The 14,678-nt window shown below is 40.0% G+C and overlaps 1 protein-coding gene across 3 annotated transcripts in view; it reads left to right on the plus strand.

Moving 5' to 3' along the window:
* Positions 1-14,678, plus strand: part of KIAA1328 (KIAA1328 ortholog) — a 177,367-nt gene that overhangs the window by 57,368 nt on the left and 105,321 nt on the right. For all 3 annotated transcript variants that reach the window (XM_065861688.2, XM_071801873.1, XM_065861689.2), the window contains exon 6: positions 12,245-12,372. In XM_065861688.2, coding sequence (XP_065717760.1) covers positions 12,245-12,372 — 128 coding nt within the window. The remainder of the gene's footprint in view (positions 1-12,244; positions 12,373-14,678) is intronic.

Genomic DNA, 14,678 nt, shown 5'->3' on the forward strand with positions numbered 1-14,678 from the left:
AGTAAAGGTGAATGAGTCAGTGTCACTCTGGGAACAGGCCTTTCCTGGCAAGACCCTTTTCCTACTACAAAACTAATCACCCGGAGTAAGCATCTTTGTCTTAGAAAGGACAGTAGAAAATCCCAGAAGCTGTACATTTGACTCGTGGAAGTTAAGTCTTTGCAATCAATACCCCCCAGTTGAGTCATTCCAGGTGATTTGTTTTCTTCCTCTTCAGTAAATATTAACCATTTGATTTGGAAGCCTTTTTGTTGGATAGGGTAGCTGCAGAAAGTCAACAGTGAGGGAATTTTGTTAACCTGTTTTGTAACAGTTCATGAATGGTAGCAATTCTCTTCAGATGGTTATATCTTCAATATACTTAGCAAGTTGTAATATATTTTACCTGTTAATTATGTTATGATGACAACATGAAACATCTGTGCTGGGTCAAACCACCAAATTTAGGCTTTCATCTCTGACAGTGGCCGTAACCATGCGGTGGAATATAAGGATAGGATAAGCAAGTAGCAATACTTGCAGCAAAGTCTCCCTGTGTCCACAAAACTGTGATTGGAAGATGGAGCCAGAACGTGTGTCTGAATTTGGTAGCAGTGGGTGGACTTTTTGTTATTTTTATTTATTTGTTTAGCTGAGTCCATGTAAACTTTAAACCTTCACAGCCTCCTGTAGAGAACAGTTTCACAGCTTAGGAGAACTCTGAAAAATCTTGTCCTTTTATTTGTCTGGAGCTTGGTGGTAGAAGTATGGAAAAGCTTGTAAACACCTGAATCCATTTTTTCAGTTGCTGGACGAATGCGTATTCTTTGTCCTGAAATACTTCCAATATAAATTTTCTGTCTTGCCCAGTCCTGTGTTTATCTGGCTCGTAACAGTTCTTCTGTTTGTACAAGAATAAGGGCCAACCTGGTCCCTTTGGTCTACTGAGAACGTAAAAATGTGTGTTTTTCCTTATCTGATTTCCTCTCCTTCAAATAATATTAAGGTACATTGTTCTGCTCTGTCCTAGTGTATCTACAGACACAAATGTATGTAATCTGGGGCAGTGTTGTACTATTTGTACATACAGCTTCCTTTTCTTCTCTGATGATCCAGATCTGAAGAATTTTTAAATGCCTGGTAATTTGAGGGGCTGTGGTTCACTTTACTTACTTCTAAATCTCAAATTGTCAGTAGGAAAAATATAATTATTCGCTAGGGTGGGAAGGTAGAAGTTTCCTTTTTTAATGATATATAGATATGTTACCTTTTGGTCTGGATGTGAGGGAACTGAAGTCAAGAAATGAAATCTGGAGTGATGGCAAAGTGAATGATTTTTACTTTTCATTTATTTCTGTTTTTAAACAGCTCTCTTTACCTAGGCATGTCTTCCATTTTGAGCTGTAAGGCTTATTTTTGAGTATTGTTATTGTAAAAACAACCTACCACCAGGAAGAGCAGCAGAACACACCCTGTTTCAGACAATACTATTTCAGACTTTAGTGCTGTAAATGATGTAGAAACGTGCATGTATTAATGAGGGGTATAATAGGTTTCAGTTGAAGTGGGAGATAAGATGTGTTAATCTTGTATATTAAATAGTCCTACAACAATGAACCTTATAATGAGGCTGTTATTAAATCTTTTCTTCAGTGACTTCAGTTCGGTGAAACAGTGCTTTTTAGTTTGGCATGTTTAAGGCCATTTTTTTTCAAGAAAGGACCAACTTTCTGAGGTCTTTGTCGTTCTGAAATACTTATCTAATTAGAGATGTGAACAGCACATGATGGAAAAGAAAGCCTTTGGGGCGCTCTGACATGGAATACTTTCCTTTTTGGGCTATGGGGACATCTCCTTTACAATTAGTATTAGTGCGCTTGTATGGAGCTTGATTTGACCTCAGCTGCCTTTTTAGGAAAAGGAGTGTTGTGTTTCTCTCATCAACAGCATGCAAACAGATTGTGTTCTCACAAGGTTAGAAAGACTGTCAAAATAGCAATAGTTTTAAAATAAAAAATGAAATTATCTAGAATGATCAGCAGTTTTTACATTCTGTGCTGTTCTAGCTATAACACTGAAGGCAGTTCCACAACGAGGGAAGATTTCTTGGCTCACTGGTATTTATTTTTTTTTTTCTATTTCAGTCCAGCAACATTTACAGATTTTTCATCTCTCCACTTGCACCATTTGCAGATGGTCAGATTAAAATCTACGTGCTCCTGAGTATGTTCTAGTTTAAAAGGCGGCAGGGGGAGCGGGGAAAAGTTGAAATACTCAAGCCTGACACAAACTGATAGAGAGAGGCAACCGTGTGAGGAAGCGGCAAACAAAAGAATTCCCTGTAGCAGCCAGGTTTCCTTTCCAGTGCGGACCCAAGCGAGGAATCTCATTCGAGACTGGTGGGAGCTTGGCTGAAGGAGAGTCTGCTTCTCTCTGTCAGCGTTATTCCCATTTGAGGGCTGCAGGAAAAGGTTCAGTGAGAGACATCGAGTATATAACATTAAGAGTGATGATTGATTGTTTCCTACGAGGAAGCAACAAGACAGACACCACTGTGTATTCTCAGGTGATCTCTATTCTGGTAGTAACGGAGACCAAACCTGATTAGCTTCATTATAAAATGAGCTGATGTTTTGTGATCTTACAATTCTCATTCCCTGCAAAGCAGACACCTTTTTGATTTACTATGCGTGTTCTTTAATTGAGATGGAGGTGCTGTGGCTCTGCTCTCAGTGATTTCAGGTTTTACATTCCATTTCGCTTTTGCCTCTCCATCCCATTTCCTCCATGCATCCAACTCTGAGCTCACATCTATCCTGCTAAATAACTCCTCTTACTGTGTCCAAATGTAACAGGCTGAGCATTCTTTCTCAGACACCTCAATTCCCATATAGGCTAAAAGCACCTTATCTCTGCTCAGGCTTCTGCCAGGAGCTCTGTTGTCAAATTAGAGTAAAGAACATGGCTGTTTTAATATTGAGTAGTCCTGATACAACAAATGGCTTTGTGTAAACAGCAACGGTGGCTACTGTGAAAGGTTTTTTTAATTCTCACAAAGGCCTGCAAATGAAAACAGCAAGTATTTCCAGTGATGGGTGTTTTATGTAAAGCCGTGGCTGCCTTTGTGGATGGAGGGGGGTGTAACTTGAGGAAGAGGGGTAGCAGGCGCATTTTCGTGTTTCAAAGTGATGTGTTAGATCCCTTTCTGTAACAAAATTAACCTCGAAATTTGACAAGCGCTCTGTGCAATGAGGAGAGCGGTAATATCCAGCAAGGTCACTAGATGGAGCGGCAGGTCCATTTTTCTTCTTGCAGGGGCTGACCAGTGCTTTTGTCGGCTTTGCAGATGCACATATGGTAGAATATTATCATTTTATGGTTACAATTATGAGCAATTTGATAGAAAATGAAAGCTAAATTATGCAGTGTTCTTTTTATTTGTTTAATTTTGCACTCTAAATATGTAAAAGGAAAAAATAGCACTCTTTTTGTGTGGATGGTGATAGGTGCAATACCTCCTTTTGGCTTCATATTCTTACACAGTACAGGTTGATATTGTTTTCTGTCGTACATGATGAAATGTGTGGTGTTATTCTCAGATGCTGGGACTGTTTTGTACAGAAATTGTATACGGCTGAATCTCCAGGCTCCTTTTTTCCATGAAAAGGGATCATACATTTACAGCCTGATAGACAAATACATAAGTAACAAGTTCCGTAACAGTTTCCAGTAGAAGAGGCTGGGTAGCTGTGCCGTCTAAGCAAATGCCAAAGGAAATCTTTACATCCTGAAAGTCTGTATAGATGTTGGCAGAGCTCCCCTGAAAGGAGTGAGTGTGTTCTGAACAAACTCCATCCTGCCACTGAAGGAAAATCTCAGACCATCACGATTTTTAAGCCAAAATTAAGAAATGTTTATGGCCTATGCCAGGGCAAGTAGCTTGTTATGATGATCTGTGGCATCTGTACTATGTGTATTCATGTTCTTAGTTTTGCTTTCATCAAATTCCTTATGTTTGTTATTATGAAAATGTGTGTTTTCATCAGCGTGTGTAGTGGCATAACTTGCCTTTTGTGTGTTGCATTCTTCCTTCCTTTTCACTAGAAGAAAGTTGTTGTTAGCATAGCCGGGCAGTAGAATAAAGGTTTTGGTTTTTTTCTTTGCCTGTAAGTATCCTTTTGTTTGTATTAATGAAGATAAGGCTGGAGATGTGTTTTCCACTTGGAATGGAACGTGCAAGCTCTGAGATGGTATTTGCATTTATTGATCCAGGCACATCTGCTGGCACATGATGGCATGTGGTATTTTTGTCCTTACCCACCTTTGATCCAGAGAACGTGGCAGATAAGCTGTCCAGTTTGACTGGCATATCCTGTGGAAAGGATTTTCAATACATAGAATCAAATCTGGTACCCTAAGCAGCTTTTGCATTTTGAAAGTATGAGACTTCTCTGATTTCATGTGCTGTCTTGGGAATCAGTTTTAGGTTTAAATGCTTTCCTTGCTCTCTTTAAATCATACCAACTATCTTTTGGTTTGGCCAATTTTAGATGCACTGTATATATGTTGTACATTTTGATATTTTTCTGTGTCTTTAATGTGAACTTGGGGAATTTAATCATCTGGGTGGAAGAGAGAATCTTGGTAGATGATGTAAAACTCAGGCTGTCTATAAAATAAATTAAAAAAATTACAAGTACTAGGAATAAATCATACTGGCAAATTAAGCCAGGGTAGGAGATCTTGTATCTTTTATTGGGTTTTTTAGGTTCAATGTTAACAGTTGCCCTACAGGTGGCATGGGCGGAGATGGGAAGATTGTCTTTTCAAAACCAACGAGTTGTTTAGGAGGCTGTGGTTTTATTTCTGTTCACACCTGACATCACTAAGTCCAGAGACTAGATTTGAGTTTGAAGTTTTGCATGTGCACCCTGAAGGCTCCGAGGGACTGCCCTGGCTTTGTCTCTAACTTTGTTCTTAACTCTGTAGTTTTTCTTTAGCCAGGTAGCCATAACTAAACTAATTTGTATGCGCTATATGCAGTCCTGGCTCACTTCAAAGTGTAATCAAGTCATGAACTAATTACAATACCATATTCCCAAAGAATGTAAATTTAATTTCCCTTCAAACAGAATGGGAATGTATTAAGCAATTCCTTTATATGAGAGCTGTGGCATTCAACAACATAATGCTGATGCTTCAAACACAAGTGAAGTTCTTAACTTTTGTGGACCTTGTGACCTTTTTCCCTATGCATCTTGTCTTTTTAGTCTTGCATCTTGAGTTAATTTACTGAATGGATAACGACATTAAAATATTCAAGTGTAAATTAAAATGTAACTGTTGAGCTTTAGACTGGAGATCACTATCTTATTGCATGTCACTTGCTGCTTTATAGTGTTTTCAGAAATGTGCTTCTTGAGGATTTTGGATCAGAAGAGATTGTGTTTTGAATTGAAGGCTCATAAGGTTCAGACTCACACCAGATGATTTCTTTAATACATTGGAAAGTGGATGTGCAGGAAGTTCCCTACAGGTTCCTAGCATCTCTGTGCCAAGGTGTCCACATAAACTCAGTTATATAAGAACGAGCAAAGTGAAGTTGTTCATAAAACATTTTATTACCTTCAGTCTTTGCAGCATCTTCAGAGTTGAGATAATAAACCTTCATAGAAGTTACTGGTCTTTATCCTTTCACTGAACAATGATTCACATAGGTTCAAGCCACTTATTTTATTTCTCTTAATTTTAAAGGCAGAAAAAAATGTGTTAGGGTTGACTTTGATCTGTGCCTGGATAGTTTGATTTCCAAAATGCAGTGCTGTTGTTGCATTTCTGATATGAGATTGTTAGAGTGCAGGACTGTATATGTATTAAACACAAGTTGTATTTTAAAATTAAATGTGGGTCAGCTTCCAATGAAGTATGTAATTGTTTATGCTAAAGGAAAGAGCTTAGAATATCTTAGTTTGTATTTTAAAGTGTTCCTTTTAGATGTTAATTCATTAATACCAGCAGTTTATTTTTATTCATATGACTTTTCATATGTAAGGAGTTGAAGCTGCATTATTTTAATTCTTTCTTTGGTTAGGAAGAAGAGAGCCTGCAGGTGGAAATCAGAATGACACACATATTGCTTCTTTCCCAAAAGGCATGATATCTTTCTCCTATTGATATGCAAAATATTAAAGGTAGAAAATAAGCCTCATTGCCTCTTGTGTCAAAATACTGAAAAATAAATGCTTGGGTGATGCATGGGAAAATGTGGGCCCACTTCAAACTGAGCACACTTGGAGTTTGCCACGAGGCTGTCGTGGGCCTTTGGGGCTCTGCAGACTCTGCAAATTCTGTTCCCTTATAGTATGAGCATTTAAATACAGCCTGAGCCTTAGCTGTATTTACAATTATAGTATTTGGAGACCCAGCTATGTTGGGTCTTAGCCTTTACCTGACTTTGGTGAAATTCTTTCTTACTCCTGCAGCAGCATTTTATGGCATTTTGGGGTTACTGAGTAACCGTGCAGTGGGATACTGTAGTAATACAAGGGGCCAAAGTTGTAGGTGCAGAGCTGCGTCCATTAAACAGATGTGAGCTTGTGTTGACATAGTTCAAGTTGCGAGAGACAGTCCAGCCTTATTCTGGAAATGATGTAGTGTTGATGTTTCAGATAAAGTAAAAAAAACCAAACCAAACACAACAAACAAAAAGCACAAACCAAAAAACCAACACAAAATCATCAAAGCAAGGTGAATTAGATCAGGTCTGAAGTGCTTGCTGCTGTGTACTATGGCTGCGCACAGCTCCTTGAATACATCTGACTTACGCACACCTAGTTGGAGACAGGCAGACAAGCTCAGATCTGCCTGCAACTTATCCGAATGTATTTTTCCTTGGAGACTGAAGACCTCTCTTTCAGTGCTCAGCCTGGTGTCAGCAGTGCTTCCTCAGCGTCTCCTTCTCAGTCTAGTTTACTCACAGCCTTGGTCTTTAAGGGACTACCTGAGGCCGTGAATAGAGTTTGGTCTTTGCTGAAACTGCAATATGATGATAACCAGTCAGCTTTCCAGATTCATGTCCTTAAGTAGGGATTAAAAAAAAAAAGGCATTTTGTGGCTACTAGATCATGATTGCAGATGTCAAAAAGCTTTCTTCATCACGTACTGAAGTCATATCCCTGAAGGTTTCTTGTATATCTGCTGCAAAGTTATTGCTGTCTTATTTAAACTCAAATCTAACTTGTGCCTGTTTGACTTTTTCCTTTCTTTGCTTGCTTGTTTCTTCTTTGCATGTATCTGTAGTAGCTCTGAGTCTCTAGACAATATTCCATTGGATATAGGGGCTGATGGAACTGGAGCATCTTGTTGCTGAAGATGGAGCTTTAGCTATTGTGTTCTCTTTTGGACATGGATCAAAGGATGCAGCCTTAAACAAAGGAACGGTCCAAATCAGAGCCACAGTCTCTGGAATAGGAATCAGTCATCCCTGGGCAGCTTGTTTGATGCTTGGGAAGTCTGTCAGGGCTTTTCAGCATGGGTGAATGCAGGCAAACTTGCACGCTAAGCTAACCAGGTGCGAGATGAACCTGGTCTCTTAGTGCTGTGCCTGAGCTGTGCTGACTTACCCTACAGCTGCAAGACGAGTGTCCTGGGCATGGCCTGTGGAGCGTTGGGCTGTGAGCAGACGTGCCCAAAGACACCCTGTGCCACAGTTTTTCCACGTGTAAAAAGGAACACTGGAGCTCATGCCTGTCCCAGAAATGCTTGTGATAAGCCATTGAGAGAAGGAGTCACCAGGTGAGGAGTTCACACAACACTGAAAATACAGAAGGGCCTTTTTATTATATTGATTTGCCAAAAAGATCTCATTATTATTGTTCTCTAACACTACTCTTCATTAGTAGTTTTTCCAGCCCCAGATTCCTGTGATTGTAGACTGCTGTATTTTTTTTTCTTTGAAATAAATTGAGGTAAACTGAACCATTTCTTCTTGAATGATATAGCCTAAACCTCCACTTTTTTTCTAAAGAGAAGGTCTGCTATCTTTTTTTTTTTTTTTTTCTTGCCCCTCTATCCTGGATTTGTTAAAACCAAGTTTCTCTTTTAGTGAATTTGCCTGTCAGCTAAAGCCTTCATATTAGCTGCATTTTCCTGGAGAACCAGATACATGTTTTGGTAAACATAGCAATGGAATGCGAGGTTATTGATAAGCATGGATGGACATCTCGGAGAGGGGCAGTGAGAAACCGGTGACCAAGAAACTGACCAACTGTGTATAACATTCCATTCATGTGAATACGTCATATAAAAGTGGGAGATCATGAGGATCTTGTCTCTTCTTCGTCCCTTTTGCTTAAGGCTAACATTAGGAGAGGATCTTGCTAGTCGTCCCTGCGAACTGAGGCCTGGTGAGAGACTGTTGAGAGGTGTTGGCTTCATTTGAAAACCTGGACTGTAGATAAAGAGACCAGTGGGTGTTTGAGCTGCTGGAGCGTGCACATGGCTCACGGAAGGATGTGAGGTCTGATGTGTAGGATTCAGAAGCTTTCTGGGAAGTTGCTTAATGCTCTCAAACAAAACACTTCACATTTTAAGCTGGGCTTCATTTATAGTCAGAGGCAGTGGAAAGATTGTATTAGGAACAGCACAGGAGGTCAGTGAATGTGATAGAGATTGGCACTTTTTCTCCCACCCCTTCCTTCCCCTCCCAAGTTTCTGGACAAGCAAGGAACTACATCTATCCATCCTACTTTGCCTTTGGAGAGAGCTAAAAGTATTTCACTGAGGAGCAACCTGGGAGCAGTTGATGTAGACACAGAACAGACTCAGAACCCTGAGGCTTAAGAGAGGAACTGGTGAAAGAGTAGGGTTGAGACTTTGCAAGGTGGATGGGACCCTACCAGGCAGGTTGCTGCTGCTGGAAGAGGTGTCCCCCCTCCTCCCAGCTGCCCGTTCCCTCTGCTCGCTTCATGACAGCTCTTGTGCTTGATGGACCCTTTGGTTTGCTGGGTGGATTTGCTGAGCCCATGGAGCCAGTGAAGGGTCTGGGAGGGCTGTAGAGCTGGTGTGGATGGAGAGAGTGAGACTCGCAGGGTGAGCAGGAGCGTGTCTGTGGCAGCCGTTCAACATTAGGTTGGCTGTGCCTTCTTTTGAAGCTTCACCCCTTTGAAGCTTCACTTCTCCTCCCTGGAAATCTGTTCCTGGCCTCTGTAAATATGTCACCGCTGCATGCCATCAGTCCCTCTTCTCAAAGCCAACTCTGTTTCCGCTGAGGTTATTATCTCTTAAGAGCCATAAATGAACTCTTAATTCTGTGACTTGCATTCAGTGATGAAATCTACTAATTTATTCAATAAAATGTATAGTACTTGCAGTATGACATGTAGATGTGGCTGTTGAAATCTTAAAACCGTTGCATTTCTGATCTTGATTGAAGCCCCCTCGCCTCTCCCCGATGTACTACCTTAATACTTCACTAACAAACTGCATAAAATGTATCACTTGGATACATTCAAATGCATATTTCTTGGACATAAAACTGGTGTTCAGTGACATGCCAAGTACCATTTCTCTCAGGTAACTAACATCTTGTCAATCCTATATTTGTGCTTCTGAACACATGAAGAAATATCTGATGTGAGCATTTAGGCATATTACTTCTTCCATGGAATGCAAATCTGTGGGATTTGTTATCCCATAGGTTTTTTTCCACCCTTAAAACATTTTTTTAAGGCAGGCTAATGAAAATGCTTATCATTACTTATGTATTTGTCTAGAGACTGTATTGCCATAGTATATGTGTGCCCTTGTTGTATCTGAATGACTTAAATATTTTTGTGGCAGTGTTATGTATTGCCTGGGTAATTTGTAGGGGAAAAAAAAGATATAATCTTGCTGCTTTTAGCAAAAATTCAGTAGAATGCAAGAGTAAGACGTAATATTAAGGCATTTTTTTTCTTATTAACATATTCTGCAGTAAATGTACCAGCACATTATGGAGAATTATCATACTTAGAGCTTTTCTGCATGTGTCTTAAACAAATGAACATTTTTTTCTTCCCTGTTTGAAGCTTCGTGTTTACTTTGTAAGCAAAACAGGACTTTGGACTCTTAGGCTATGGGGACTGTAACAATATGTTACTTAATGCAGAGTGATTGTGTGAATGAAGAAGGTTTTAATCTTCTAATGCAGTAAGTTTGAACAGTTGCAGTGCTGACTGACTCTTAGGAAAATTTCAGCGGTATCTCGGCTGCCATTCAGGCTCACATTAACTATCACCCTTCCCATTCATGATCGTGACTGACCCTTGGACAATCAGAATTTGCCTTTGTGCTTTACTAATGTTAATTTTTCATGTCATGTTTTAAGCTGTATTTTAAATAAATCTGGCACCTGCAAGCAAGAGGTGGTGGCATCACGTGCACAGCAAGGGCTCTGCAGTCTGTAAAGCACAATTTGGGCATCTGTTTTGTGGTGCACTTGCACCGGGTATGTGCTAAGCTTGGGAGCGAGGGCATCTTGCTTAACTATCCAGCAGGACTGATATTAACACTGTGGCAAGAGAGAGGGTAGGTGCGTGGCCATCGGTCATGTGCCCCAGGGCCACTTCAGGTACTCACTCCTTGTGGAGCTGGAGGGAGAAGAGGGTAAAACCTGTTTTGTGGGGAAGGGGTGGCTGGAAGCAAAGTGAATTAAGAGGGCTGTAAAAAATTGGTAAAGATAGGACTGTCTGTTTTTATATTCTGCCACATAACATGGGTTTAAATGAATTTCCCTATAATTTGTCTTCAAATACCGACATTTAACTCTTAGGCTGTATAAATGAACTGGCTTTTTCTAGAGTAAAATTCATGCCCTGCGTCCAGGCTAATATGTTCACCTCCTATAAACATTACAGCTATGGTTACAACCGGAATAAAAAATTCCTTTTATATACATCATAGCTGGCAGAGACTCCTGAGACCACCACAAATCACTTCAGCCTTTTGGTGCTCTCTGACAAAATGAACTGAAATGTAAAACAGCTCAGGCTTTAGGCAGGCTGGCTCTGGAAAGCAATTAGCTTGTTTAGACCATTGTTGTACCCTCCCATATTTCCAGGTGCTGAACAAAGGTGTTCTAGGAGCTCTCCCAATTGATTTAAACATTGGGGTTTAGTAATCTCCGATTCTTTCCTAAAATGTTTTGCTTATTCTCTGCATAGCCTTTTATTTAAAGGCAAGAAAAAACAAACAAACAAACCAACTGCTGGCAAGGCCCCGCCTTCCCCAAAAGAGCAAGAACAAGGAAAAAAAATAACAAAAAACCTCAGGGTCATAACAGGGAATAACAAAGCAGTGAGTTATTTATGCAGCCATGATTGGCAAAAATGATTGCAACATGAATTTGCCCAGAAGCAATGATTAGATCATAAAAATGTTAAGGAAATCTGTAACTCAACACCATTTTATAGATTGAAGAAGTTTTTGTTCCCTACCTTAATTGCAGTGACTTGTTATTAAAGTATTTATTCAGAGTAATCTCTTTGGACAGCGAGCCCTTATCCCATCTGCATGCATAATTAAAAGTGAGGGGGGAGAGAGGGGAGCATAAATGGTTTACCATGCTACATGAGCAAGGGAGGGAATTACACAATGACAGGTGAAGAGCAGATTTATCTCCTGTTGGAATTTCAATGCTGCAAGCAAGGCAGGACACTGTTGCTTGCTAATATCCTTGCAAACACTACACTTGCTGCTTCTCCAGATTACTGTCCAAAAATCATTGCTAGTCTCTGAAAGGCCTGTAACGCTGGCATCTGTGGCTGTGGGTTTTGGAGCCGTTGGTGCTCAAGCAAAGAGATTGGATTTGGGTGTGTGGGCTTGTGAATCCACATCCGTGCTTAAAAATGGACTGTTTACTTACTTGGCTGGCTATTTATTTATTTATAAATAAACACTGGTAGTGTCTGGCTTTGCTGAATACAAATCAGAAGTTTGTAATTGTTCCAGCTGAAACAATGTCATCACCTGCCTCCTGCTGCTGTCCCTTTTCCAAAGATAAAAGAATTTGGTGCAATTCTTTTTCCACTCCCTGAGTAGGAAGAAAGTTGTACTTGAACGTTCATCTCTAGGCAGATTTATCATCATTAAGCAGTACTCAAACACACAGTATCTGTTTTTAAATTGAACTGTTGCGGATCTAAATCACACAGAGAATAAGCTGGTGTATATTTGACTCTAACTATTAGCTAAGGAGTACTTTTTTCCTTAACTTCTGATGTCTCACCTCTGCAGCAGCAGTACAGAGAATGCCAGGAACTTTTGAGCCTTTATCAGAAGTACCTTGCTGAGCAGCAGGAAAAGCTGTCGCTCTCCCTTTCTGAACTGAGTGCTGCCAAGGAAAAGGAACAGAAGGTAAGCTCTTTTTTTCACATCTCGTTTCTAATGACATCATCGAAACAACTTTTCTCTTTTACTAGAACTGCAACTTTCCATGTGTTGTCTTCCATTATACAGTGTTGAATACTGCTTTGTGATTTGCTTCCCCATGAGTCCTTCCCGTAATACATGAATTGCAGGAAAACAATAAAAATCCCAAAGTTTTGATCAATAAAATGGGTAAAGTTAATTGACCATATTGTTATGGAGCTTGTGTCATAGGAACCATAGGAATGCGTGCCTTTGCTAAGGAAAAAGTTAAGATGCTCTTCCCTTTTCTGTCCTGTTTCTTAAACAGCAAAATAACTGCAGTCACTATAGATAAAACCTTTCAAATGCTTGCTGTGGCTTTTGATGATTGAAAAGGACGTTACAGATGATGTATTTGGTCAATAAGTGCTTTCTCAAGTCTGTAAGGCAGCCCATCTGATTGGAGCTGTTTATAGAAGACCTATAATTACATATGCGGTTTAAAAACAGAAAATGTTGACTAGCGATACAATGTGTTAAATTAAGTGGTAAAATGTTTCTCAGATGCATGCGCCCAAAGACTTGAAAACCTGGTTGCAGACGATTTTTTTTCTGATAGCTAGGTACTTGATTTGCATCCCTGCTGATAGCAGATTATACCCTGGAAATGAAGGCTACTTGAGCAAGTGCTCTACCTGATGTTCTTACCTGCTGTTCTCTTTCAGTAGCTTCCATGTGCATATTTCCAGACTCGATGGTGCTTCAGACTATGCCTTTTTTGTGTATGTCGGGGCCTCGATCCTTTCTTTTGCGGGAAGACTCTTGAAGCCTTATAATAAGGCTGGAGGTAAAGTAATCAGCACAGAGCATCCAGAAGGTGGCCTGATTCTGGCTTCTCTATGGCTCCCTACTAACAGAACTGGACAGACAGATCCTGCTTCTCAGGAGCCTGTAAAGGAAGGGATGCATTTTTAATTCTGTTCAGGAAGCAGGTAGCAATACTTCTCTGACTTCATCGGCATCAGGTATCATTTTTTATTCTCCTGATGTTTTTCTTTTGTGAAATATGTTGTCGGACATTGAGCTGTTTGTCAGGCTTTTAGCCTTTATAAACATTTAATTTCCATTCTTTTGTATTTTTATCTGCCATCCATTTTGTGATGGCATTGATTTCAAAACAAGACCCTTTTTCTCTGAAAATGGATGATGCCTGTGTTCTTGGCTGTGATATGGAACTTGCTGGAGATCTCTGTGGTAGACAGTCCAAGGGAGCCCACGTAGTCCCACAGCACTATGGTAGCTGTGTTTGGGATGATGCCAATACTTCTCCCAGATTTTGCTGTGTTTAACCTTTTACATTCAGCCTTTCAATGTAAGATATACGTACCTTGTGCTAGGTTAGCACCTAGTATAAAGGTATCCACTGTAATCACATATAAAGTATAGAAGCAGATAATAGGAAATCTTCAGCCTGTTAACTCAAATCAGCATCTGATGGTACAGCAATACGTGTCCATCTCTTGTTCTTCTGTCTTTCTTATCACTCTGTCGGTGTATAAACACAGACTTCTCTGAACTTGTTTTCTGATTTCATGTGCAAAGTCCTATCAAGCTTATCTTTGATCTCATTATTTCTATTCTCTATACTTACAGGTGCTTTTGTCCACAAATGCAAATTCAGGTATTATATTGAGGTTTGCCTTGACATTTCATTTATGGTTACCTAGTCTACAGCTCCAGCCTAGCAGGTCTGAAATTACCCAAGCCCTCTTGCCCTGTGCAAAGCTTCGTAGGCATAGATAAAACCTGTCAAAGTATGTTTCAACTGTTTTTTCTTATAGCTTGCAAAATATTTCTAATATTTGTAGCCTTCCTCTTCAATTTTCTCTTCCTATGCAGTCCTGGTAGGCATAGAGTTCTTTACATCTTGAATGCATTTGGCTTCATAAATTGTTACTTTTTTTCCAAACAAGCTCTTCATGATACGTTTCAGCCCATGGCTCAGAAGCTGCAGAGATTTTTAGGACTGCCTCATTGTGCCTGTTCTTTCCCTAACACACTCCTTCATGTGCTATCTATCAAAACTGAAGAAAAGTCACGGGGTTGTTTCTTGTTGGACTATTGTGTTAATTTTCACACACCTTTTTTTGTAGTTGTTGCTTTTTGTCTCTTAATACCTGAACTGCCAGCTCGTAGGGTCATGATTGGGTCACGATCGGGTCATGATAAGTCTCTTTCTTTGTTCTGTATGAGCATTTTCCTAGCACAGTAGTTCAGGCCAGCACAAGGCTGGCATTCTGCTGTCTACCTCG

Source organism: Patagioenas fasciata, chromosome Z, assembly GCF_037038585.1.
Source record: "Patagioenas fasciata isolate bPatFas1 chromosome Z, bPatFas1.hap1, whole genome shotgun sequence".
Classification (NCBI taxonomy): domain Eukaryota; kingdom Metazoa; phylum Chordata; class Aves; order Columbiformes; family Columbidae; genus Patagioenas; species Patagioenas fasciata.